The following is a 26,863-nucleotide window of genomic DNA, read 5'->3' as shown; positions in this document are numbered from 1 at the left end:
GTATATTGTTTTAAAATATGCTTTTATCACTAAACTACATGTTATGGACATATTTTTTATATGAGTACATAATAACTTTGCTGTATTCTTGATATATAAATGAATCTTAATTTATTTAACCATTCCTTATTGGTAATCATATAGGGATTTTTCATGCTGGTGGAGGGATAGTCTCTTAAGTCAATGAAACAGAGTAGAGAACTAAGAAATAGACCCACACAGATATGTCCAACTGATTTTTGACAAAAGAAATTCAAAGATAACATTTTTAATAAATTATATTCAAGCAATTGGGCATTTATAGGCAAAACCATGACTCTGAAATTAAACCGTAAACAGAAATTCACTCCAAATGGATCACAGACTTAAATGTAAAATGTAAAACTATAATACTGAAAAAATATATTGGAGAAAACCCTTTGGCATATAGGGCTGGCCCAAAACATAATCCCTAAAAGAAAAAAACATGATGTAAGACATCACAATTTAAAACTTTTGTTCTACAAGTAAGATCATCAGCAAACTTAACAGCATAAACAGGGATAATTCGTGACAACAGAAACATAAAAGGGATGTGGGTAAGGTCTGAATTTGTAGAGGAGGTTGGATTAAAAAGAAAAAGGACTATTGTATATATGAAACTTTCTTTTTCATAGACCTAATGGTAACCACACACACAAAAAAACAAAACAAAATTGAGACACATAACTTTAAAAAAGAGGTTGGAATAAAGTATGGAACACCATCAAATAAAAACAACAGAAACACAAAATGCTAGCAAGTTGAATACAATAATACATTAAAAAAATAATATATCATGATTAAGGTGGGGTTCATTCCAGGAGCTCAAGGATGGTTCAATATATGCAAATCAATCAATGTAACACACTACATTAACAAAACAAAGGATAAAAATCATATGGGCTTATCAATAGATGCAGAAAAAGCATTTGGTAAGATACAACATCCATTTATGATTCAAATTCTCAATAAAATAGGTATAGAAGGAAAGTACCTCAACATAATATTCTCAGTGTTGAAAAGCTGAAAGCTTTTCCTCTAAAATCAGGAACAAGACAAGGATATCCACTCTCACTACTCTCATTCAACATAGTACTGGATATCCTAGCCAGGGCAATTAGGTAAGAGAAAGAAACAAAAGGCATCCAAATTGGGAATAAAAAAGTAAAAGTGTCACTTTTTGCAGATGACATGATTTTTTTATATAGAAAATCCTAAAGACTCCACCAAAAACTTTTAGAAATAATAAACAAATACAGTAAAGTTGCAGGATACAAAATCAATGTTCAAAAATCCACTGCATTTCTGTATACTAACAATGAAATATTAGAAAAAGAAATGAAAAAAAATTTCTCTTGTAATTGCAACAAAAAATAAAATACCTAGGAATCAACTTTTAACAAAGGATGTGAAGGACATATGTACTAAAACTACAAAAAAGAGATTGAAAAAGACACAGTGAAATTGAAAGATACTCCATGTTCATGGATTGGACGAATCAACATAGTTAAAATGTCCATATTACCAAAGCAATATACAGATTTAATGCAATCCCCATAAAAATCCTAATGACATTTTTTAAAGAAATACAGCAAAAAAAATCATCAGATATGTATGGAACCACAAAAGACCCAGGATAGCCAAAGCAATCCTCAGAAAAAAGAATGAAGTCAAAGGTCTCACACTACCTGACTTTATACTACAAAACAACGATAATCAAAACAGCATGGTATTGACAGAAAAACAGACACACAGACCAATGGAACAGAATTGAGAACCCAGAAATAAAACCACATGTGCATGGGCAAATAATTTTTGACAAAGGAACAGAAAACATATAATGGAGAAAAGAAGGCCTCTTCAATAAATGGTGCTGGGAAAATTGAAAACCCACATGCAAAAGAATGAAATTAGAGTACAGTTTGTCCCCATGTACAAATATTAATTCAAAAAGGATCAAAGACCTAAATATAAGATCTGAAACAATAAATTACATAGAAGAAAACATAGGAACTAAACTTATGAATACAAATTGAATACAACAATACATTAAAAAATAATATATCACTATTATTATATGTGTTGTGGCCATTGTGTTGGTCTTAGAGAAGCTTTTATGAATTTGACCCCAAAGGCAAGGAAAGCAAAGGCAAAAATAAATGAATGGGACTATATCAAACTAAAAGGCCTCTGCAGAGCAAAAGAAACTGCCAACAGAGCAAAAGGGCAACCAACTGAATGGGAGAAGATATTTTACAAACAACAGCTCTGACAAGGGGTTAATATCCAAAATATATAAAGAACTGATATAGCTCAACACCAAACAAACAATCCAATTAAAAGTGGGCAGAAGACCTGAACAAACACTTCTCCCTAGAAGACATACAAATGGCCAACAGATATATGAAAAGATGCTCAACTTCACTAGCTGTTAGGGAAATGCAAATCAAAACTAGGAGATACCACCTCACACCTAGTATTAGAATGGCTATTATTAACAAAAAAAAGTAACAGGTGTTGGAGAGGTTGTGGAGAAAAAGGAACCCTCATTCACTTCTGGTAGGAATGTAAACTGGTATAGCCACTATGGAAAACAGTATGTGCCGGAAGCCGGTCCATCCTTGCTGCTTGACACAGTTGCTGCAGGATAGAAACATCTGCACAGCATATGTTTCAAGAGACCTGGCGTATATAGCATACTGTTCTTAATATGTTTGCTCCCCTTAGCGCTGTGTGTTTTAACCAAGGTCACCTCTCCGAGAAAGGTTGTTTCCCCAGGTAGGGATTTTTCCCTGAAGTTAGGGAGGGGATGAAACTCCTTAACTAAGTGCCAGGCGGGTAGTTAATCACTTTAACTACAAACAATCATGCTTAAGCTACATAATCTTTCTTTACTCCCTGGAATGGAGATAAGAAACACCCTAACCTTTGTAATAGAAATTGACAGGATTAAAATCAACTGGTTTAAATACGGATGTAACAAGACAATAAACGGCAGAACCTCTCTGGAGATCCAGACCAGAACTTGGCTGGAGATCCTGGCTGGAGATCCTGGCTAGGCTGCTGATCAACTGAACACTGTCTCCGTGTCCTTCATTCTTCACCGACTCCGTCTACGCCTTTGGGAACCCCTGGACCTGCTGGGGTTGGACCCCAGCATCTGGCGCCCGAACAGGGACCCTTAGGTAAGTCCCCTCGTACTTGGGATGGATAGGACTGCACCGTAGGGTGCTGCAGACCCCCCCCCCTCCCCCCATAGAGGATAAGTAGGGTAAGCGGGTAGTTAGTACAGAACTTAGATTGACAGGATGGGTCATACTGAGTCTAAAGAAAAAAGACTCTGTATTAATCTTTTAACACATATGCTTGCTAGCAGAGGAGTTAAGGTTACTCCCAGTCAGACAGAAAGTTTTATAGAAGACGTATGTCAATGGCTTCCTGAGGATGGAACTGTTAATTTAGAAACTTGGACTAAAGTAGGAAAGCAATTAAAGAACTATTACAGCTACCATGGATCTGAGAAGGTCCCGGCAGTTACCTTTTCTCTCTGGAATTCAATTTGTGAAACCTTGGCACCAGAGGCAAAAACAGTTGAACGTTCTCAAAATTTAAATAGTCCTTCGGCTCCACCCAGAGAGGATACATCATTATTGTCTTCAGCTCAATCTAAAAGCAATTTAGCTATGCCTACTGACCGGGAGGAGAATAAATATCATAAACATGACCATTGGTCCTTTCCAGTCAGTAGAGAGGAGAGAGGCCCTCCCATTCAAAACAGGCTCCCCAAATTAGAAAGGAAGCCTGTGGCTCCTATGAGCTCCATGTCTAAATTTCAAAGGGCGATAAGAGAAGCTGAAGCTAATGGAGATCTTGAATTCTCACTCTGCTTCCCAGTTGCATATGAGAATGAGTCTGGTGGGGACGGAAACCCCACCTGGGAGCCTATACCTTACAAAGTACTTAAAGAATTAAAATTGGCCTGCTCTGAATATGGACCTCTAGCTCCTTACACACAAACCTTGGTAGAAACCCTAGCCAGTAAATGGATGACTCCTTATGATTGGTCACAGGTTTGTAAAGCCTGTCTCTCAGGAGGCGATTACTTATTATGGAAAACTGAATATGATGATCTTGCTAAGAAAGCTGTAGCCACTAGCAAAAAAAACAGAAAAGGAATAACCCTAGACATGATATTAGGAGAAGGTGATTTTAACACGGCTCAGGAGCAAATGAATATGCCCACAGAGGCACTTACCAAAGTAACCAGTTGTGCAATAAATGCCTGGAAATCCCTACCTTATACAGCAGGAAAAACAACCACCCTTACAGAGGTTAAACAGAAGGTCGAGGAACCATATCAGGATTTCCTTTCTCGCCTCATACAGGCAGGTAAGAGAGTAATCAATAACAAAGAGGCAGCCGATATCCTAATCAAACAACTGGCTTTTGAAAATGCTAATAATACCTGTCAGGCTTTATTAAGGCTGATTCGCAGAACAGGAACTATAAATGATTTTATAAAACAGTGTGCTGATGTAAGTCCAGCATTTATACAGGGTATAGCTATAGCTGCAGCTCTCAAAGGGGAGACATACCCTCGATATGTACAGGGTATAGGACAAGCCAGCAATAATACAGGTAATAAAAGAAATATGAACTGCTACTCTTGTGGCTTATCTGGGCATTTTAGCAGAGAATGCCCAAATAAAAATAATAATACTCAGGCCAGATGGCAAGCTCCTCGACAGCCTGGAAATACATTAGGGAATAATATTAATCCTTCAAAAACCGTTTGTCCCCGATGTCAGAAAGGATTCCATTGGGCAAAGGAATGTAGATCAAAATACCATAAAAATGGTCGGCCTTTAAACTCTACAAATAGCTCCCAAGGAGGTTATATCCCATCACCTCAATTGGGAAACTTGAGAAGGGGCCAGCCCCAGGCCCCTGCAATAATAGGGGCATCAACCTTCAACCCCTCTGCAAATTTCGATCAGTCAGTGACCTCTTCAGGGCAACCCCAGGCAGTGCAGGATTGGACCTCCACTCAACCACCCATGCAATACTAACCCCAGACTCGCCAGTAGCAGCCATTTCTACAGGAGTGTCTGGGCCGCTGCCTGAGGGAACTGTAGGTTTAATATTAGGACGGAGCTCACCTCGTTACAGGGGATCTTAGTCATCCCAGGAGTTGTTGATGCAGACTACGCAGGAGAAATACAGATTTTACTTTCCCCACCCACCACAACTATACAGATTCAGCCCAACCAGAGAATTGCCCAATTACTCCTGTTACCAATACATAAAATAGGGACAGCTGTTACCCAGAAAGCTAGAGGGGCCGGAGGCTTTGGATCTAGCGATGCAGCATTTTGGATACAAGAAATCCATGCTACTAGACCTACAAAAATTTTACAAATTCAGGGAAAACCAATTGAAGGTCTATTGGATACAGGAGCAGATGTTTCCTGCATAGCAGGGAAGGATTGGCCCTCTTCATGGCCCATGCACACCACCTCCACTTCCCTAGTAGGACTAGGCAAGGCATCTAATGTAAAAAAGAGTTCTCAGATTTTAATTTGGGCTGATGAAGATCAACATTAAGGAACATTCTGTCCCTATGTAATTACAACTATCCCCTTTACATTATGGGGAAGAGATATCTTATCTCAAATGGGAGTTCTATTATATAGCCCCAGCAGTGTTTGATTTACTCCTGTTACAAAATATTACAAGAAAATGAGTTTAAATATTCCTCTCCTCATCAAGTTCTACAACATACTCTATTTGTAATTAATATACTAAATGTAGATTCTGAGGGAAATTCCTCGATGTACAGGCATTGGAACCCTGATCTAACTAAACCTAAAGCCCTTGTCAAATGGAGAGAGTTGCTTACAGGAGCCTGGAAGGGACCTGATGTACTTTTAACCTTGGGGAGAGGATATGCTTGTATATTTCCACAGGACGCAGACTCACCTGTGTGGATTCCAGACCGTCTAGTCCGACCTTATGTCTCACCGCCCGCCATCTCTGCCTCATCATAGCACACCTGACCAGTGCCCATCTGCAGCAGATGTGCAGCCCTGAGCTGGAACAATCTGTCCATTGGGAGGATCACATGTGCCTCCTTTTTGTCTTTCCACATGTCCCAGCTTTTGCCCCACATCTCCTTTCCTTTTTCCTTTTTTTAAAATCTAACTACTTGTTTGCTGGTTCTCTGGCCTTTCTCCTTCTTTCCTGAACACAGCCTTTTCTAGAATCTCCCTACCCTACTGTTCCAGGAAGGGCACCTCCCTTTTATGCCGTGACTAGGGGTGTTTGGTATATGTCCCTTACATGGAGTTGTCTTGTGCCAAGAGCCTGACATCCTGGGCTGAGAAAGCCCTGTTCCGGGACTCTCCTTTGTCCTGTATTGGCCCCTCTTATCCTTGTCTCAAGAGGGACCCTCTTCTTACAATCCAATTGCCCATAGCTGTTGCCTGAGCTCTCTGTTCATGCTGAGGTTGAAGCCTCATGGTGGCTGGTACCATGGATCTGTCTTTCACCCAATAGCGTGAGCTGGGCCCTCCCTGGAGAAGAAACCTGGGTTCCCCAAGATATGTGATCAATGCCAGGGCCCCGCCAGCAGGCAAGGGGATCCCAAGGCAGTTGCTGGGCATGGAGGCCAGAGGGACATAGGCCACCAAGGAGACAGAACTGAACCTCACATCACCCTACTTGGCCCAGAGATGGCTGGTAGTCAAAGACGGGTAAGATCACAGGGTGGGGCAACCTAAGACAGGCACAGTTGGGGGGCCAATAGGAGAGAACTTGGGGTTCAACAGAGGTGGGGCACAGATCCTCACCCCCCCCCCCCCCCGCAGTGGTTCAGGGGCTTGAACACTCGCCCCTTCTGAGGAAGGTCTCCTGTCCCCATGGCTGCTTCCCGCTTCCCATGCCCAGCTCAGATTGGGACCCAGGTAAAGACAGAGACTGGCTGACAGCAGCTGCCCTCTCACTGCAACAGGACTTGTTTCCCATTTCTACCTTGGACCACAGGGAAAGGGGCAGCTGAAGGAAAGGGCTGTGTCAGGATGCTGCCTTCTTCCCTTTCTTCTCCCTCTTTTTTCTAAACACTTCCATGCCTTGTAGTTCTTTTGCTTTCTCTTCTTTTTCTCTCCACTACCCTCCATCTTCCATATCAGCTGACCCAGAGGGCACAGCTTACTCCTCCTCGGACACCGACACCACCATCAACCATGGCCCTGATGGACCCTTTGATGCAGCCCTTCAACTCGCTGACGCTTCGGGAAGCCCATCGCCAGTGACGCCGCCCGCTAGCCAGACCAACAAAGACAATCAAACCAACAACTTGAGGACAGCTGTAATCCCTTGACTGAAGAGGCCGGCAACCTTCTACAGGAATGCGGCTCCTTGTGCACTCCATCCACTATGTTTATAGTTATGCTCACTGTCATTGCTTGCCAGTCTTCCAAGTTTTAAATGGCCCAATCTGAGAGGTGGCCACTGATTTGCATGCGCTATCATTTAAAAAATAAAAAAGGGGGAATTTGCCGGAAGCCAGTCCATCCTTGCTGCCTGACACAGTTGCTGCAGGATAGAAACATCTGCACAGCATATGTTTCAAGGGACCTGGCGTATATAGCATACTGTTCTTAATATGTTTGCTCCCCTTAGCGCTGTGTGTTTTAACCAAGGTCAGCTCTCCGAGAAAGGTTGTTTCCCCAGGTAGGGATTTTTCCCTGAAGTTAGGGAGGGGATGAAACTCCTTAACTAAGTGCCAGGCGGGTAGTTAATCACTATAACTACAAACAATCATGCTTAAGCTACATAATCTTTCTTTACTCCCTGGAATGGAGATAAGAAACGCCCTACCCTTTGTAATAGAAATTGACAGGATTAAAATCAACTGGTATAAATACGGATGTAACAAGACAATAAGCAGCAGAACTTCGCTGGAGATCCAGATCAGAACTTGGCTGGAGATCCTGGCTAGAGATCCTGGCTAGGCTGCTGATCAACTGAACGCTGTCTCCGTGTCATTCCTTCTTCGCGACTCCGTCCACACCTTTGGGGACCCCTGGACCTGCTGGGGTTGGACCCCAGCAAGTATGGAGGTTCTTACAGACATTAAGAATAGATTCACCATATAACCCAGCAATCCCTGTTCTGGGTATCTATCCGAAAATTTGAAAACATTTATTTGCAAACATTTCATACTAAGTGAAATGTTAGTCAGGAAAATCTCAGAACCATTTGATTTTACTCATATGTGGGATATAAAACTGAAACTCATAGAGACACAGGATGGTAGTTACCAGAGGGAAGGACGTGACGGGTAGTAAGTAAAGACAGCCAAATATGTGGTAGCAGAAGATGATTTGACTTTGGGTGCACAATGCAATATACAGATCATGTATCATAGAAATGTACACTTGAAACCTGTATAATCTTACTAACCAATGTCACCCCAATAAATGTAACTAAAAAATAAAATAAAAACAAAAGCTTTTGCTCTGTGAAAGACCCTGTTAAGAGTGTGAACATGAGAGCTACAAACTGGGAGAAAATATTTGCAAGCCACATATCTAGCAAACAACTAACATCTGGAGCATAAAAGAATTCTTAAAACGCAACAGTTAAAAACCAAACAATCCAGTTAGAAAATGGGCAAATGATATGAACAGCCACTTCAGCAAATACAGATGGCCACTAAAGCAAGTGAAAACATGTTCAACAGCATTAGCTATTAGGAACATGTAATATAAACACACAGTAAATATCAAGATAGCTAAAGTAAAAAGTAGTGACACCACCAAATGCTGGTGAGCATGTGGATAAATTGGATCACATATATATTGTAAAGTGGTACAATTACTCAGGAAAATAGTGGCACTTTCTTTATAAAACTAAACATGCAATTACTATATGACAGCAATTGCATTTTTAGGCATTTATCCCAGAGATATGAAAACTTATTTTCATACAAAAACCTATACACAGTGTTGAAAGCAGCTTTATTTGTAATTGCTAAAATCTGAGAACAACCCAGACATCCTTTAACGAATTAAGCTGTCTTACATCTATATCATGGATACTAATTGGCAATAAAAAGGAACAAATTATTGATACACACAACAACTTAGATGACTCTCCAGGAATTATGCCAGGTTAAAAAAATGCCATTTATATAACATTCTTTAAATGTCAAAAATATAAAAATGGAGAATAGATTAGTAGTTGTGGAGACTGGTGATTAAAAGGCATCAGGAAGGATCCTTGTGATGAAAATGTTCTTTATTTTGATCATTTCATTGTCAATATCCAGGATATAATATCTATATATATAAAAGCCTAAGCAACTTTTACGCCCGAACAACTGGAACGACCAGACCAGTCGCTATGATGTGCACTGACCACCAGGGGGCAGATGCTCAACGCAGGAACTGCCCCCTGGTGGTCAGTACGCTCCCACAGCCAACCGCTTGTGGTCCCTTCCCCCTGGCCAGCCAACCTCCTGCAGTCCCTCCCCCCAGCCGGCTGGCCCCCATCAACTCCTGGTGCTAAACCATTTGTAGACCTGCTTCTGGGTTGGGGTTTCATATGTAGCAGAGCAGTTTATTGAAAGTCAGCCCTCAACACAGGGTTTGTCTCACTCCTGTCCTCTCCCTTCCCCAGGGGCCGCCTGCCTGCCGTGGTGGCGGCGCAATCGCAAAGGGAGGAGACAGGGAACCGTGCAGTTGCAGGGCGCCAGCCGTGGTGGCGGCAGCGTCCATTCCTTCTGCACCCGGCCTGGCAACGGTCGCCTTCTCTCCCGACCCCTCTGGAGCCTTTGGGCCCTGGGCTTGGATGGGGAACTGGGGGTGGGTGGCGGCAGACGCAGCCCCTTTCCCAGGGGGGCCGAGGGCCAGTTCCCTCCTTGGGGCCAGTGGCCAGCCTTCCACAGGTCCCTCCCCCTGGCCCACAGGCCCTGATCGGCCTGGCCCCATTTGGCCCTGATCGCCGGCCAGGCCTAGGGATCCCAGCCGTGCACGAATTCATGCACTGTGCCTTTCGTTGTACTATAATTTTGCAACATGTTACCAGGGAAGCTGGGTAAAGGATAAAGAATATACACAGAATCTATTATTTTTCACAACTGAATGTGAAACTACAATGATGTCAAAATAAATAAAAGTTAAATTATAAAAAGTAGCAAATCACTTTCTTTGGCAGTTTTGGATGAAGTTAAAAATAAGTGTACGGCTTAGCCATTCTTCTCCTATGTAATATCCAGGGGTAATGAGCTTTATTCTTAATAACTGAAATTTGGAAATAACCCAAATGTTCATATGCAGGAGAATGGATTAAAAATTGTGAATATCCCAAGAAACACCAATCAGAAAGGATATATGCACCTCTATGTTCATAGCAGCACAATTTACCATAGCTAATATTTGGAAACAGCCTAAATGCCCATCAACAGATGAGTGGATTAAAAAACTGTGGTACATCTACACAATGGAATACTATGCTGCGATAAAAAAGAAAGAACTCTTACGATTCACCACAGGATGTATGGACATGGAGAGCACTATGCTAAGTGAAATAAGCCAGTTGGAGAAAGATAAATATCACATGGTCTCACTCATTTGTGGAATATAATGAACAACATAAACTGATGAACAAAAATAGATCCAGAGACAGAGAAGCATCGAGAAGACCATCAAACCTCAGAGGGAAGGCAGGGAAGGGTCGGGGAGGGGGTAAGAGATCAACTAAAGGACTTGTATGCATGCATATAAGCATAACCAGTGGACACAGACACTAGGGGGGTGAGAGCATGTGCTGGGGGTGGGAGTGGCTGGGGAGAGGTCAATGGGGAAAAAAGGAGACATATGTAATACTTTAAACAATAAAGAATTGTTTTAAAATTATGATATATTCACACAATGTAATATTTCTTATAAAAAAGAAATACTGATGCAGTTGTTCCACCTTATCCATGGGGGATATGCTCCAAGATCCAGTGGATGCCTAAAACTGAGGATAATACTGGTATTGAACCCCATCTGTACTGTTTTTCCTAATATTATGATAAAGTTTAATTTATAATTAGGCACAGTAGCAGATTAACAATAACATAGTAAAGAGAACAATTATAACAATATACTGCACTAAAAGTTATGTGAATGTGGTTTCTCTCTCAAAAATATCTTATAGTACTATACTCACCCTTCTTCTTGTGATGATATGAGATGATACAGTGCCTCCGTGGTGAGATGAAGTGACATAGCATTAGGCTACTCTAAGAGTTACTTGAGCACAACCACTGTGATACCATGACAGTCAATCTGATCACCAAGACAGCTACTGAGTGACTAACAGGCGGGCATCATATACAGCATGGATTTGCTGGACAGAGGGACGATTTGCATTCTGGGCAGGACAGCACAAGATTTTATCACGCTACTCAGAATGGCACACAATTTAAAACTTAGGAATTGTTTATTTCAGGAATTTTTTAAAATATATTTTATTGATTTTTACAGAGAGGAAGGGAAAGGGATAGAGAGTTAGAAACATGGATGAGAGAGAAACGTGGATCAGCTGCCTCCTGCACACCCCCTACTAGGGATGTTCCCTCAACCAAGGTATATGCCCTTGACCAGAATCAAACCTGGGACCCTTCAGTCCACAGGACAACACTCTATCCACTGAGCCAAACCAGTTAGGGCGATTTCAGGAATTTTTATTTAGTATTTTTGGAACATGTTTGACTGTGTATAACTAAAACCACAGAAAGCAAAACCACAGATAAGGGGGGACTACTTGCACACAAAATACAGATGCATCTCATGACCATTATGATAAACAATGCAAATCAGATACACAAGCATATATAGTGTATGGTTATCTTTATATGAAGTTCAAGAACAGGCAAACTCATTGGTGGTGATAGAATATAGAATACTGTTTACTAGTGATGGAGGGATGGTATCAACTAGAAAGGAACTTGAGGGAACTTTCTGGAGTGAAGGAAATGTGGTTATATATAGGTATACACCCAAAGTAAAAGTTACGAGCTCATACTTAAGGTTTTTGCACTTACTATATGTTCATTATCTATATACATAAAAGCCTAAGCGACTGTTCTACTGTGCAACCGGTAGGTACGATGCGCATTGACCACCAGGGCACAGATGCTCCGACCAGTAGCTATGTCGCGCACTAACCACTAGGGGGCAGACGCTCAACGCAGAAGCTGCTGAGCTGCAATGACTTGGCAGCTGCGGTTCTCAGGTGATGGACCCGGAACCAGAGAGGAGGGAGCCTGATTCCGGGGTGCATCACCCAAGAACTACCCTCTCACAATCGGAACCCCTTGGGGGATGTCAAAGAGCTGGTTTTGGCCCGATCCCCACAGGCCGAGGGACCCTACCAGTGCATGAATTCGTGCATCGGGCCTCTAGTACTATAATAAAGTACTATTAAGTATCCCCATTTATGGGAGAAAAAGACATATTAACCAACCCCACTGCATATACTTTATTTGGATCATCCTATACTCAGTGGACACCCAGTTCACACAAGATAGCTCATGTGTGAGTTCTTTCAATCAAAATGTGTTTGCCCTAGCTGGTTTGGCTCAGTGGATGAAGCGTCCCAGGTTTGATTCTGGTCAAGGGCATATGCCCAGGTTGCGGGCTCGATCCCCAGTAGGGGGCGTGTAGGAGGCAGCCAATCAATGATTCCCTCTCATCAGTGATGTTTCTATCTCTTTCTTCCTCTCTGTTCCTCTCTGAAATCAATAAAAATATATTTAAAAATGTGTTTATACACATTTTGTACATAGTGCATATAGATTGTATCTCCACAAATTGCCCATCCATTGTAGCAAACTGAGGCAATGGTATTCTTTTTTTTTCAACTTTTATGTGCTCTCTTGTTTTCTGTAAGGACCTGATGTTATTTTATGAGGATGACCCAAAGCCACTTTTGCCGACAATTCCTCCAGCCATTATCTCGTCATCTACATGGTTGTCAGAAGGGCAAGCAGAAGATTGTAACCTCTGGAATGCAGGTAAGTTGGTTAAAGAATAGGAAGTTTACTCAGAAACGTGAATAAGAAACACTGGGCAGGAATTTTTTTCATCAAATTTTATTTTGTGAAATATAGCAACAACGGCTTTAATTTAACTTTGAACATGACTAGCATGGGCAAATTCAACCCACATGTGAGTCTGTAATCTTATTTTACCATTTATTTCAATGTTTTTTCTCTATTTTGTCATTGTTTTGTTTAAAAAATTATTAACTACAAGCCTTACATCTTTTATGAATTGTTAAGAACAGAACAAATTAATTTCAGTTCCTTTTTTCATTTGTATTAACTTCTCTTTGATAAAGACTTTAAATTATGCCATTTTTCAGAAGCAAGCATTAGATGAAAAGCAAGATGTATATAGTATCCCACAAATTGGTTAATCAACTCTTGAGTAATTAACATTAGAGAAAAAGGCACAGTATAAAATTATACAAAATCTGTCTCCAATAAATTACACCATTAAATTCCAACTGGGCTCTACTGCTACTCAAGATCTGATTGACTCATTGTTGAGCCACTTCGTCCTTTCTATTCTCCATGAACACTCAATTTTCAGTCCATTCTTCCTCTTGATTTTCTCAAAAAATAAGATGAAAGATCTTCTGCCAATATGAGAATAAAACTTTTTCATTAGTATTTTTCATCCCTTCAGATACCTTTGCTTTTATATTCACCCAGGCATGCTTTCCCTTATCACAGAGGTGGCTCCTTATGTTCTGAGTTTCATCCTCTCCCTCATCTTTGGACCATGCACCACACTTTTCCCTTAAATAGATACCCAGTATCCAAAAAATATAAAAACTGTAGTTTATTAGTATAGATTTATTTTACAAGTTCATGTTTATAGTTTCCTTATAAAACCAATCATGAGAGTGGTGAGGATATTTTAATAGACACAAAAACAAGAAGTTGTGGATAATATTTGCTGCACATGGATGGTATTATTCACATGGATAATTAGTTATAAGTGGTTACAGTTTTATAGACATCTTGCTTTGTATTCTTAGAATATACTTTACGTAACTGATCCAAATCCAGAAGCTTGAAGAAAGAGTAGTAAGGACACATTTTTGTATTCTTATTAGTAACCCCATACATTTCCCCCACCTTTTTAATAGATTTTATTTTTAAGAGCAGTTTTAGGTTCACAACAAAATTGAGAAGAAGGTACAGAGATTTCTCATACACCCCCTACTTGCAAATAAGCACTGCTTCCCACATTATTAGCATCCCGCACCAGAGTGGTGCATTCATAGCAGTCAGTGAACCTACATTAACACTTTATGGTCACAATATCATCCAAACCCCATAGTTTACATTAGGCATCACTCTTGGTTTGGTACATTCTATGTGTTTTGACAAATATGTAACATGTGTCCACCATTATAGTACGATATCGAGAAGTTTCACTGCCCTAAAAATCCTGTATGCTCTGATGTTCATTTCTACATCCCCCTCTACCCACTGGTAACTACTGATATTGGAACTGTCTCCGTACTTTTGTCTTTTCCAAAAAGTTACATAGTTGGCATCATACAGTATGTAGTCTTTTCAGACTGGCTTCTTTCAATTAGTGATATACATTGTGGTTCCTCCGTGTCTTTTCATGGCTTAATAGCCCTTTTCCTTTAGTGCTGGATAGGATATGCTAGGGTACTTACCCATTCACCTACTGAAGAACATCTTAGTAGTGTCCAAGTTTTGGCAAACCTATGTAATAAAAGGGTAATTGACCTTAATGGCGGAATGACCAGAACATCCGCTGGACCAGTCACTATGAGGCACACTGACCACCTCTCAGTCCCATTCCCTGGCCGACAGGCTCTGATTGGCTGATGGCGAACAGGGAACCGGGGGTGGGTGGTGTCAGGCCAAGTCCCCTGCCCCGCCAGTCGCCCCACACACAGAGGGCGACCCACGGCAGGGGCAGGACCCGTGAGCAAGTGGGAATGGCCAACCTCTCAGTTCCTCCCCTGGACCGACAGGCTCCAATCACTGGATGACATATGGGGAACTGGGGGTGGGTGGAGGTGGGTGGCAGGGCCAGCTGCAGGCAGCTGGGTAAGATGGCCCTGATCACAGGCCAGGCCTAGGGACCGTACCTGCACACGAATTTTGTGCACCGGGCCTCTAGTTATAAATAAAGGTGCTGTAAATATCCATGTTCAGGCTTTGTGGACATGGTTCCCCTTGCCAACATTTTAATATAAGTGAAACTGAGTATAAATGAGCATCAGTGGCAACCGTTAAGAGGGAAAAAGTCACAGAATATGTCACGTGAGGGATGATTCTACCATTTTACTAATCCTTTCTGTTATTTATGTTGCAAATATCATTTTACAGGCTATGAATTACCTTTAAACCTTTTTTATAGACTTTTTTTGTTTTGTTGGTGTTTTTATAGAGGCTTTCTATTTCATATAGTCATAGTTATTCCTTTTTTCCTTCTGTGCTTTTGTTATTGTGTTTTTAGAAGGCTTTTCCCACATAGGTTCATAATGCATGATCACCCATATTTTATTTTAATTTTTTTAGTTCTTTAACCTATCTGGATTTAAAATATTTGTGAATGTTTTGAGATACAGCAGTGGGCATCCAGTGTCTCAAAAACATTTTATTGACTAATTCATTTTTCTCTTCTGTTTTGAAATGACTCTAACATGTACTAAGTAGCATCTATTTAACAACTCTCTCCTGTTCCATATCAGTCCATTTCACTATTCCTGATCTATTTAATTTTTTATAACTATTATAACAGTGTGCCACAGTATGAAATGTCTATTTTATTTAACCAATATCATGTTAATGGTTATTTAAGTTATTTCCATGTTTTGCCCATTATAGATAATGATTAAATGACAGCTTTTTCCTCTCTCAAATAAAGTAGGCTTTTTATTTATATTTTTCCACAATTTGAAACAGATTCTAAAATACATTACTCAATTTCTTTTGGTAAATTCTGCCCAGCTCACTAACTTATCCTGTCAACAGATGGTTCTAATTTCCATGTTATAATTTTGGCAACTTCAGCCCAAGGCAAAAATAAAGTAGGAAAGTATTCTGGTACAGAATCCTCAGTTCTCCTTTCTTCCTGCTTTTCCCCTCCATAGGTACAGTGATCCGCTGTTTGCACTCTGGCCTGTGGCGTTTGGGAGTACTCACTCTCACCAACACTTGATGTTTGCTTCACTGAGCCCATTCCTTTCTTCTGAGTGACTACTCTTTTGAATTTTGTGCTCACCATTCCTTGCTTTTCTTTATAGTTTTATTACATACTAGAGGCCCGTTGCACGAAGAGATTCGTGCAATAGGCCTTCCCTTCCCCTGGCTGCCGGCACTGGTTTTCCTCCAGCACCCGGGACCCAGGCCTTTGCTCCAGACGGAGCCTTTAGTCTTCGCGGCTCCGGATGGAGTCTTTGCTCCACTGCTTCGCCCCTACGTATGCAAGTTAACCGCCATCTTTGTTGGGTTAATTTACATACTCTCCTGATTGGCTGGTGAGCATAGTGGAGGGACAGTTAATTTGCATGTTTGTCTATTATTAGGTAAGATGTTTATACTCTGAACAATACATTATTAATTTTACAGGCTTTAAAATTTTATCTAAATATAGTCATTGAGTTTATTTTTCTGTGACTTCTTATCACTCAGTAATGTGTTTTTAAGATTCATCTCTGTGTGTACCTGGTTGTCATTTGTTGTCATGGCTGTATAGTATTTTATTATGTACATGTATTAAAGCATATTCATTTATTCCATTCTAGAACACTGTCATCAGTATAGTGCTCAAGTTTTTCGTGTTGTAAACAGTGCTGTTATGAACATGGTTGTATGAGACTCCTGGTTTGCATGGACAAGAGTTTCTCTAGGGCACATATTTCAGAGTGAAATTGCTGATGGTTCAATATGAACATCTTTAAATTTACTAGATAGTGCCAAGTTGTTTTCCAAAGTTCTAGTTGCTCCATGTCCTCACCAACTTTATAGTGTCATTTTGGGGCGGGGGCGGGGGGGAGGTCGGGAAGGGGGCAAATCGCCAATCTGTTGGGTGATGGTTGGTATCTCATTTGTTTTAAAATGTATTGTTTAATAATTATATTGAGCATATTTTCAAATGTGTATGGTTCACTCATATTTCCTCATCTGTGAAATGTCTGTTCTGATCTTTTGTTCATTTTTCTATTTGGTTGTTTGGCTTTCTCTTAATTGATTTGTAGGAATTCTTCATCTATTCTGGAGGCTAACATTTCATTTTTAAAATACATTTTTTCCAGTTTATGACTTATCTTTCCACTTTGTAAAGAGTCTTTTGAATAACAAGTTCTCAGTTTTAATGAGGTAGAATTTTATTCCTATGATTTGTACTTTCTGTATCTTGTTATTTTTTAAATTTTTTTTCTTGTCACCAGACTATAAAGATACTTCTAGATAAGTTAAAAATTTCTAGTTTTGCTTTCCACAATTAAAATTTTAATGCAGCTGGTATTGATTTTGTGTATGATGGAAGCAGGAGTCTAATTTTATTTCTAAATGGATATCCAGCTGTCCCAGTATCATTTTATTGCAAAATCTGTTTTTTCCTAGCTGAACTGTAATGCCATCTGTATCCTAAAGCAAGTTTACACATGTGCATGGATTTGTTTCTGAGCTCTGTATTCTGTTCTGCAAATGATTTGATTATCCCTGCACCAACAAATAGTTTTAATTACTCTACCTTGGCAATAATTCTTGATGACTTCCTTCATCAGGAGTGTTTTGTCTATTTTTTACTTTTTGCTTTTCTACAAAAAAGTTTGTCAAGTTCCTTGAAAAAAAAAATAGCCCCCACTCCACTGCAGTTTTGATTGGCGCTATCAATCTTGAAATCAATTTGGACAAATGACATTTTTATAATATCAAATTATTCTGTTCATTTAAATCTTCTTTACTGTATTATATTATATTTACTTATCTATTTTTATCCTCACTCAAGGAAGTATTTTGAGAGAGAGAGAGAGAAAAAAAAAAGAGAGACAGACAGACATTGATGTGAGAGAGAAACATCAATTGGTGCCTCCTGTACTCACCCCGACCGGAGATTGAACCTGCAACCTAGGTATGTGCCCTGACTGGGAATCAAACCCACAACCCTTTGGTGCTTCAACCAACTGAGCCACCTAACCATGGCTAAAGTATTATATTGTACTAGGGGCCCTGTGCACGAAATTCGTGCACTGGGTGTGTATGTGTGGGGGGGAGTGTCCCTCAGCCCAGCCTGCCCCCTCTCACATACTGGGAGCCCTCAGGCATTGACCCCCATCACCCTCCAATCACTGGATCGGCCCCTTGCCCAGGCCTGACACCTCTGGCCTAGGCGTCCGGCCTGGACAGCGGGGACCTGCAGTGGCAGCGGGGGGTGGGAGGGGGGGCCGTGATCGCGTGGGCTCCGCCCCTGCCTCTGCAGGATGCCTTTAGCTGAGACGTCCAGCCCGGGCAGCGGGGACCCACAGCTGCAGCGGCCCCACGATCGTAGGCTTCACTTTAGGCCCAGGCAAGGGGCCCCTAGCTCCTGGGACTGCCAGCTTCGACCGTGCCCAGCTCCCATCGCTGGCTCCACCCCTACTTCCTGCTATCACTGGCCAGGGCGGAAAAGGCACCTGATTCTCCGATCATGGCTGGGGGGCAGGGGAAAGGCGGCCCCAGGGCCGCCTTTGCCCTGCCCCCCAGCTCTTAGCTCCCCCCTGGGTTTCCGATCACTGTCAGTGGCAGGGGGCTTCTTCCTGCTTTCCCTTTCGCCTCCCTGCATTGTGCCTACATATGCAAATTAACCGCCATCTTGTTGGCAGTTAACTGCCAATCTTAGTTGGCAGTTAATTTGCATATAGCCCTGATTAGCCAATGAAAAGGGTATCGTCGTACGCCAATTACCATTTTTCTCTTTTATTAGTGTAGATAGTTTTCTCCATACAGGTCTTGTATATCTTTTATTAGATTTAGTCCTGGGTACTTTATGTACTTCGGTAGCTACTGTAAAATATATCATTTTCTAAATTGTATTTTCTAAATATTGATGGTGAAAGTGAGTGAAATTAATTTTTGTACATTGATTTTACAACTAGTAATCTTGCTTAATTAATTCTTACCAATTTTCCTAATTTATCTGTAGATTTTACTGGGTTTCTTATCTTGAAAATCATATCATCTGTGAAAGATGGCAGATTTGTTTCTTGGTTTTTAAACCATATATTTTGTTTTCTTACCTCGCCGTGTAGGTAGAACCTCTCAGACAGTGCTGAATGAAAATGTGATCGTGAGCTTCCTGGACTTAGTCTGTGTCTTAAGGAGAATGATTTCACCATTTGCCATTAAAACAGGCTTATTTATATGCATTTCTGCAGATCTCCATTCCTAATTTAACACTTTTCTCATAAATATATGTTAAATTTCTCCATTTTTAGCATCTATATTAATGGTTATAGCTTTTTCTCCTTTGAGCTCTTAATTTTGTGTATCAATTGATTTCCAAATAGTAAAACAACCTTAAATTCCTGGAAAAAGCCCAATTTTGCCATGATATATGAATACATATATATATTTTTTTTTTCTGGGTTTGATTTGCTAATGTTTTGTTTAGGAGTTTTGCATCCATATCTAGGAGTAAAATTCACCAGAAATGTCTTTTCTCATATTCTCTTTGTCATGTTTTGACACTGATATTTTGCTAGATTCATAAAAAGAATTGGAAAGTATTTTTTTCATTCTCTGGAATGGTATGTGTAGGGGTGTTTGTGAGATGGTGGGAAAATAGACGAGGTATTCGGTAGGTTCACTAACGGTGGTGCTGGTGGGAGGGCTGCGGACAGGGAAGGCAGCTCTGCACCCATGAGGTCATGAAGACAAAGTCTGGCACCCTTCATAATGGAGGGTCCAGTATAACCAGCCTGACACGGGCAGCTGGCCGTTTTCCCTGGAAAGTGGTGCCATGCCTGGGGTGGGACATTCACTCTACTCCCAGCAGCTTTGTAGCCAGGTCACCTTGGTGAGGGGAAGTTATGTTGTTGCGCCCATGCATAACCTCCATCCCTGGAACATGGCCAAATCCATTGAACCACTGCAGTGACCAGGGAAAGAGTGATTGATGGCCATTAAACAGAGCATCTTGCCACCTGATTTTTGAGGGCCTCTTCCACAGTAAATGTCCCCTTGTCGGCCTTTATATAGCACATAAATATCTTCACATAATACGCACATACATCCTGAGAGGTCCAGCCACAGATTTCTTTATCACGAATCTTCCAGTCGTATTCTTTCCAGGTTCCTGAGTGCACCCATCAGCCACTGCCCTTGAATTGCATCTTGTTTTCCACATGAAGTGTGTATCTGGATGTACTGTTTGCAATTCTACTTTGGAGGATTTTCCTACTGTCTTTCAGGGGCACTTCTGACTAGAGCTATAATTAAGCAGTTACCCACTTCTGGCTACTGCTGGCATACCTTACAGATTCATCTGTAAACCAACCCTGCACTTTTCCCTCTTAACTGTCAGTTCTCCAGGGAGCTACAGGTGTAAGTTGATGAGAGGCAAAAAGGAGTGGGAACAGGCTCCAAGGAGTCTGAGTCATCTGCTTGTGTGGTTTACAGGGGCTTCTGGACTGGCTTGATCTGATCTCACGTGTGTCATTTTGATTTCACAATGGAGCTGCTGTTCATGTCCACTTTTATGTTCTGTGGCCCAGATAATACCCATTACATGGTGGGCACATAGTTATTTGGCATCCTATGGTGTAGGCAAGAGAAGGCATGGCCTTCCTCCAAAGCCCTAGAGATCAGATTTGTGATTTCCTACTGGGCTCATGAGAGGCTGCATTTAGCATCTGTGTCTGCCTCAGGCAGTTGCATTGGTTCCAGGTTGTACTGTCCGGGCAGCCTATGCAGTGGGCTGGGCCTGCTGCAGAACCCTTTCTTGCTTTGATGAGCACTCAAAACGGGGTAAATGATCAGAGCAGAACGCCCAAATGTGGTTTACATTGCCTCCAAAATTCAAAGAGGCCATGATTACTGTGATTTTTTGAGGGGCACCAACTTGCCTCTCCCGTTGGAGAGGACAGCCTGACCCGCTGCTGACCACGGTATAAACATTGCACAGGCGTGGCGGCCCTTGGCCTTTCCCAGGACTTACCGCCCACCTCTGCATGCAGGCAGCACCAGGAGTGCTGGCTGCTCCCTGCTTAGTACGTCCAGTTAGCACTGTATCATCACTGCAATGGACCAGTGTGCTGTTCTGTGGGATATCAAGGAAATCCAGGTCCCTCTTAAAAGGGCAGAGTTGACATAGCTGTGAGGCAAGACAATCAAGGTATACTTGTCCCAGTCACATGAAGCTAACTGATTCTAATGATCTTTATTAATAGATTTTGGAAAAACATTTCTAGGCTGAGGGTAAGGATCCCACAGCTGGAACTACAGCTATGATTGGCATCACCACCTGATTATATTTGCAATAACCTACAGTCATTCTCCACAATCCATCTGGCTTTTCAGAAAAGCAGGCAGGTGATACTGGAATGTGATAAGAATCAAGTATTTGATGGTGACAGTAATCTTTGAAGTTTCCACTGAAATATTTTTTTTGGGGGGCCAAGGGGGTATAATTCTGAGGGCTTCTACCTGGTCCTTCTAACCATAATAGCCTGAATTCCATGGGTCATGGAACCGATGTGGGGATTCTGCCAGTTACTGAGTGTTCTATTACCATCATACGTTCTGAGACCATGGAAATAGCTGGAGGTAGGTCTGTGGTTTTACTAGGTCCATAGTGGGGTGGAGCCTAGGCCAAGACTTCATGTGCCACCTGATTTCCATAAATCTCTGCTTAGTAGACTACAGTGCAGTTGTTGGATCTCCAGAGATAAGTGTTAGTTAAGAGCCAGCATCTAACAAGACCTGGAAATTCTGTGAATTTCCCTTTCCCAGTACAGTTGTTGTTGTAAATGGCTTCAGGTACCTGTAGGGAAGGCTTAGACTCTTAGAGCAAGATTTACTCTGTATGCCTGTGGTGGAATTTCAGGATTCTTCCTCAAAGGGATCTTACCTTCCCCTCAATCAAGAGGCTCTGGCTCTGTGAACTGGCTTAGGTTTAGGAATTGGGTAAGAGGCCACGAACCTACCATGATGACAATAGTTAAGTCTTCCATCTATGTATTTCTAGCAGCACGTAGTAGGCTGCTTATCTATTTCCTATAGGTCTTGTGATTCATTAACCATTATGATACATCCCTGAAAGTAAAAAACAACAAAAAGCTGATATCTTTGTATCCCTGTGGCTTACTATGGTTATTGTGCCTAGTTGTCTCCAAGAGTTAAGCACAACCATCTGGCTTCTACCATTCCAGGATGCCATCATTTCCATAGAGATCAGGGGACCTGATTCCACTGTATCACCCACTGTCATCTTCAGCCTACAGATGACGAGCACCACAAAGCTCTTCAGCAGTGCTGGTGCCCATCACTGGACAGTTTTTAATGCCTTGGTGAAAGGAGTATCCTCCAGGGCCATTGGAAGGTGGCTGAGTACATAACAGATGCATTCCCAGCCCCATTTTATGAAGTCTTAGCTTCCTTTACAGTGTGCCAGAGGAGGACCTTTTTTTCTGAAGGTCACCCCTGCGTCCTGTACCCATGGGGCTCCCTCGGTGTCTCACTCTCTCCCCTCTTTTCATGTCCTGCTGAAATGTCACAGTCTAGGGAGGCCTTCCTGAACATTTTATTAAAAACTGACACCCCACCCACGATTGGCACTCCCTACCCCTCTTCTCTGCTTTATTTTCTTTGTAGCCCTCATCATCATCTGACATGTGTGTCCATTTGACTTAGTAAGAGAATTGTACGGGAGTTCCCCAGACCACCCCCAGGTGTCAGGGTGAATCTGCCGTTAGTACAGCACTGCTCTGGGCTCTGCTCGTTGTCCCTCCTGGTAACGCAATACTTTTTTAGCAGTTGCATATTCTTTTTATATGTTGCTCATAAACTGGGCACTGATTGATGTCTTCCATTTTGAGGGCAGTTGCTGTATGCTTTCACATTTCCCTGAAATAGTCTATGTCAATCACCAGAGCATTGCAAAGCATTCTTCATATGAAAGAACTGATTAGGGAACTTTGAGTGGTTATCAACATAGTAAAAGTATTATATGGTTGGTATTAATTAAGCCAATTAAAATGCCTTTTAACTTAATTGTTCCTTTTTACTTCAAAAATATGGGAAACATGATTCATACATGAAAAAGACATAGATAAAACTATTTAAAGGCTTACATTGAAATGAATGAATAGAGCAAAACCACAATTATTTGCAGAGCTCAGTTAGATAAAAGACTAGAAAGATGGATGGTAACTACATTTAAATGTGCCACCTTTTGAAGATTGGAGTGGAGCTGGTTGAGCCTTCAAATTCTAAAATGTGTGGCTGTGGGTTCAGGGTTTATTGATTTAATTCCACTGGCTTAGGAGCCTCTGCAGAGAGAGCGCACACGACATGGACATGGACAAATGGATTCACTTAGAGCTGCGGAGCGGGACGCCCTCTGATGTGAAAGAGCTTGTCCTGGACAACTGTCGGTCTAATGAGGCAAAATCGAAGGCCTCACAGATGAATTTGAAGAACTGGAGTTCTTAAATACAATCAACATGGACTTCACCTCAGTCACAAACTTACCAAAGTTAAACAAACTTAAGAAGCTTAAACTAAGCGACAACAGAATCTCAGGAGGCCTGGAAGTATTGGCAAAAAAGTGTCAACAAAATAGACCTCAGCACAATAGAGCCACTGAAAAAGTTAGAAAACCTCAAGACAGACCTTTTCAATTATGAGGTAACCAACCTGAATGACTATGGATAAAGCGTGTTCAAGCTCCTCCCATAACTTACATATCTAGAAGGATGACAAGGAGGCCCCTGCCTCAGGCCCCAGGGCGATGTAGAGGAGGAAGAGGAGGAAGAAGAGTATGATGAGGGTGCTCAGGCAGTGGAAGAAGAAGAGGAGGATGTGAGTGGAGAGAATGAGGAGGATGAAGAGGTTATGACTGGGAAGTAAACAACAAGGAAGATGAAGATGATCTTGAAGAAAGGGCTCAGAAGCAAAAATGGGAACCTGAAGATGAGGGAGAAGATGATGACTAAGTGGATAACCTATTTGGAAAAATTCCTACTGTAATTTGACTGTTTTTACCCATACTCCTCCCCAAATCCCGCCCCCCCGCCAAAAAAAAAACCACAACACACATTTGTTTTCTGATTGTAACATTGCAATGGAAACGAGAAGGGAGAAGTGTACTGGGGCTTGTGGGGAGATGGTGAGTGGGAGGGGGTGGAATAAAATACTATTTTAACTGCCTCCCCCAAATAAATAAATAAATAAATAAATAAAAGGTGCCGCCTTCTATTTGTCATGCAGCACCCAACTTTCTCCATCATAATGATTAAAAGAAAAATTAATAGATGCTGATTTTAAAATTATTTATGAATTTTAGATCAAGAAGCCATCCAACATAAATCTTTTACTACATTGCTAACGAGTGTATATTATAAAAAGTTATATAACCCTCTGACATTTCAAATTAAGAGAATCAGGCTTAATCTAAACTAAGGTGACAGGTTCTTCATCAAAATGACTATGACTTCTCAGGTGTGTAAGTCCCAAGATGACTTTATTTGCATAAACAAATGGCTGTGTATCTATTTCCAGGAGTGATTAAATTATTAATTCTGCAAAAATTTACTGATACCTATTATGTGCCAGGTACTATGCTAACTGCTAGATACCAAATGATGAACAAGATACCCGCCTTTCTGTAGCTCCCAGTGATCTAATCAGACCTGGGCACGTCTCCTCAGACAAGTGAGATGAGTGTTAAGATGGGAAGGACACAGGAGGGCACCTAACCTGACTTCGGATGTTAGGGGAAGCTTTCTGGAGAAAGTGATGTTCCAGTGAGAACCTGAAGGTTAGCTAATGATAAATGGTCAACACATGCAGTGTGTGCTGGGTGCAGTTTTAAGCATTTTAATTCATTTAATTTTCGTAACGGTCTCCTAAGATAAATGAGGAAAATCCACACAGTTTAAATAACTTGTCCAAGGTCACAAAGCTAGGAAGTGGCAAAGTCAGGATTTAGATCAAACAGTCTGATCCCGGAGCCTATGCCGATGTGTGTCAAACCTTTTGACTCTGATCCAGTCAGAGATGCCTTTCACGCCATGACCCAGTCCACGCACCATCACTCAGCACCCGAAACAGCAGTTTCACAAACAGTAGTTACGGCAATGCATTCTGAGCTCTTCTCTTTTATTCTAGACAGTTTTACTTTAAAAAAAATATTGGATGTGACCCACAAACTTGATTTTACCGGGTCACAACTCACAGTTTGAAAAACAGTTTACTACACTATTTTCCCTACTACACAGAATGAACCAGACCTAGTGAGGAGTGAAGAAGAGAATATCTTAGGTAAAGTGAACAGTGTGTGAGAGACCAGGGTAGGAGGAAGCTTGGCAGCTTAGAACACCTGGAAGAAATTAGCAGGGTTTTAGGATTAAGTGGATGTCAGGAAAGGTACCAGATGAAGCCAGAAAAGTAAACAGTCATATCAGGAAAAGTGACCATATAATTTATTGTCCAAGCCATGACATTTTTGAAGGAAAAGGGGGCATAATTAATAGTGATACCAGAATAACAGATGTGAACCTGGAGCTTCCTAGGCAAGGTGGCATCGCTCTGGTCTGAATGTTTGTGTTCCCCTTAAATATGTTGAAAACCTAATGCCCAAGGTGATGGTATTAGGAGGTGGGGTCTTTGGGAGGTGATAGGTCACGAGGGTGGAACCCTCATGAATGGAATTAGTGATTTATAAAAAGAGACCCCATAGAGCTCCCTAGCCCCGTGGTCGGCAAGCTGCGGCTCGCGAGCCACATACGGCTCTTTGGCCCCTTGAGTGTGGCTCTTCCTAAGCCTTAGGAGTACCCTAATTAAGTTAATAACAGTGTACCTACCTATATAGTTTAAGTTTAAAAAATTTGGCTCTCAAAAGAAATTTCAATTGTACTGTTGATATTTGGCTCTGTTGACTAATGAGTTTGCTGACCACTGCCCTAGCCCCATCCACCATGTGGGAGCACACAGTAGGGAGTCAGCGGTCTATCGGGAAGAGCTTTCACCAGAACCTGACTATTGCCATCACCCTGATCTTGGACTTTAGCCTCCAGAACTGTGAGAAACAACTTTCTGTTGTTTATAAGTTACCCAGTCTGTGGTATTTTGTTACAGACTAAGACAGACCTGTATGCCCAGTCTCTCTAACACTTATTTCTTATCTGTTTGATCGTAGCCATGCTAAGAGGTATGAGGTGATACCTCAGTGTGGTTTTGACTTGCATTCCCTTCATCATTAGTGATGTTGAGCACTTTTGCATGTACCTGTCAGCCATCTTATTTCTTCTTTGGGAAACTGTCTATTTGGATCCTCTGCCCACTTTTAAAATCAGATCATTTGTGGGGTGTTTTTTGTTTGCTTGTTTTTTTGCTGTTGAGTTGTATGATTCTTCATATATTTTGGATATTAACCCCTTTTCAGATACATGGTTTGAAACTATATTTCTTTCCAATTCAGTAGGTTGCCTTTTCATTCTGGTGATGGTTTCCTTTGCTGTGCAGAAGCTTTTTAGTTTGATGTAGCCCCGGTTGTTTATTTTTGTTTTTGTTGTCTTACTTTTGAAGTCA

At 41.4% G+C, this 26,863-nt stretch overlaps 1 protein-coding gene and 1 pseudogene across 2 annotated transcripts in view; both read left to right on the top strand.

Moving 5' to 3' along the window:
- Positions 1 to 26,863, top strand: part of ENTHD1 (ENTH domain containing 1) — a gene marked incomplete at both ends in the record, with an annotated part of 85,644 nt that overhangs the window by 31,669 nt on the left and 27,112 nt on the right. The window contains one exon of the mRNA XM_081084053.1: positions 12,964 to 13,087. Coding sequence (XP_080940179.1) covers positions 12,964 to 13,087 — 124 coding nt within the window. The remainder of the gene's footprint in view (positions 1 to 12,963; positions 13,088 to 26,863) is intronic.
- On the top strand, positions 23,624 to 24,267 carry LOC308514826 (acidic leucine-rich nuclear phosphoprotein 32 family member D-like; annotated as a pseudogene). The gene has a single exon. The product of its transcript is annotated as an acidic leucine-rich nuclear phosphoprotein 32 family member D-like (transcript).

Source organism: Myotis nattereri (assembly GCF_964212035.1).
Source record: "Myotis nattereri genome assembly, chromosome: 2".
Taxonomy (NCBI): domain Eukaryota; kingdom Metazoa; phylum Chordata; class Mammalia; order Chiroptera; family Vespertilionidae; genus Myotis; species Myotis nattereri.
Note: the sequence above shows the minus strand (reverse complement) of the source record. Positions and strands in the feature narration are given on the sequence as shown.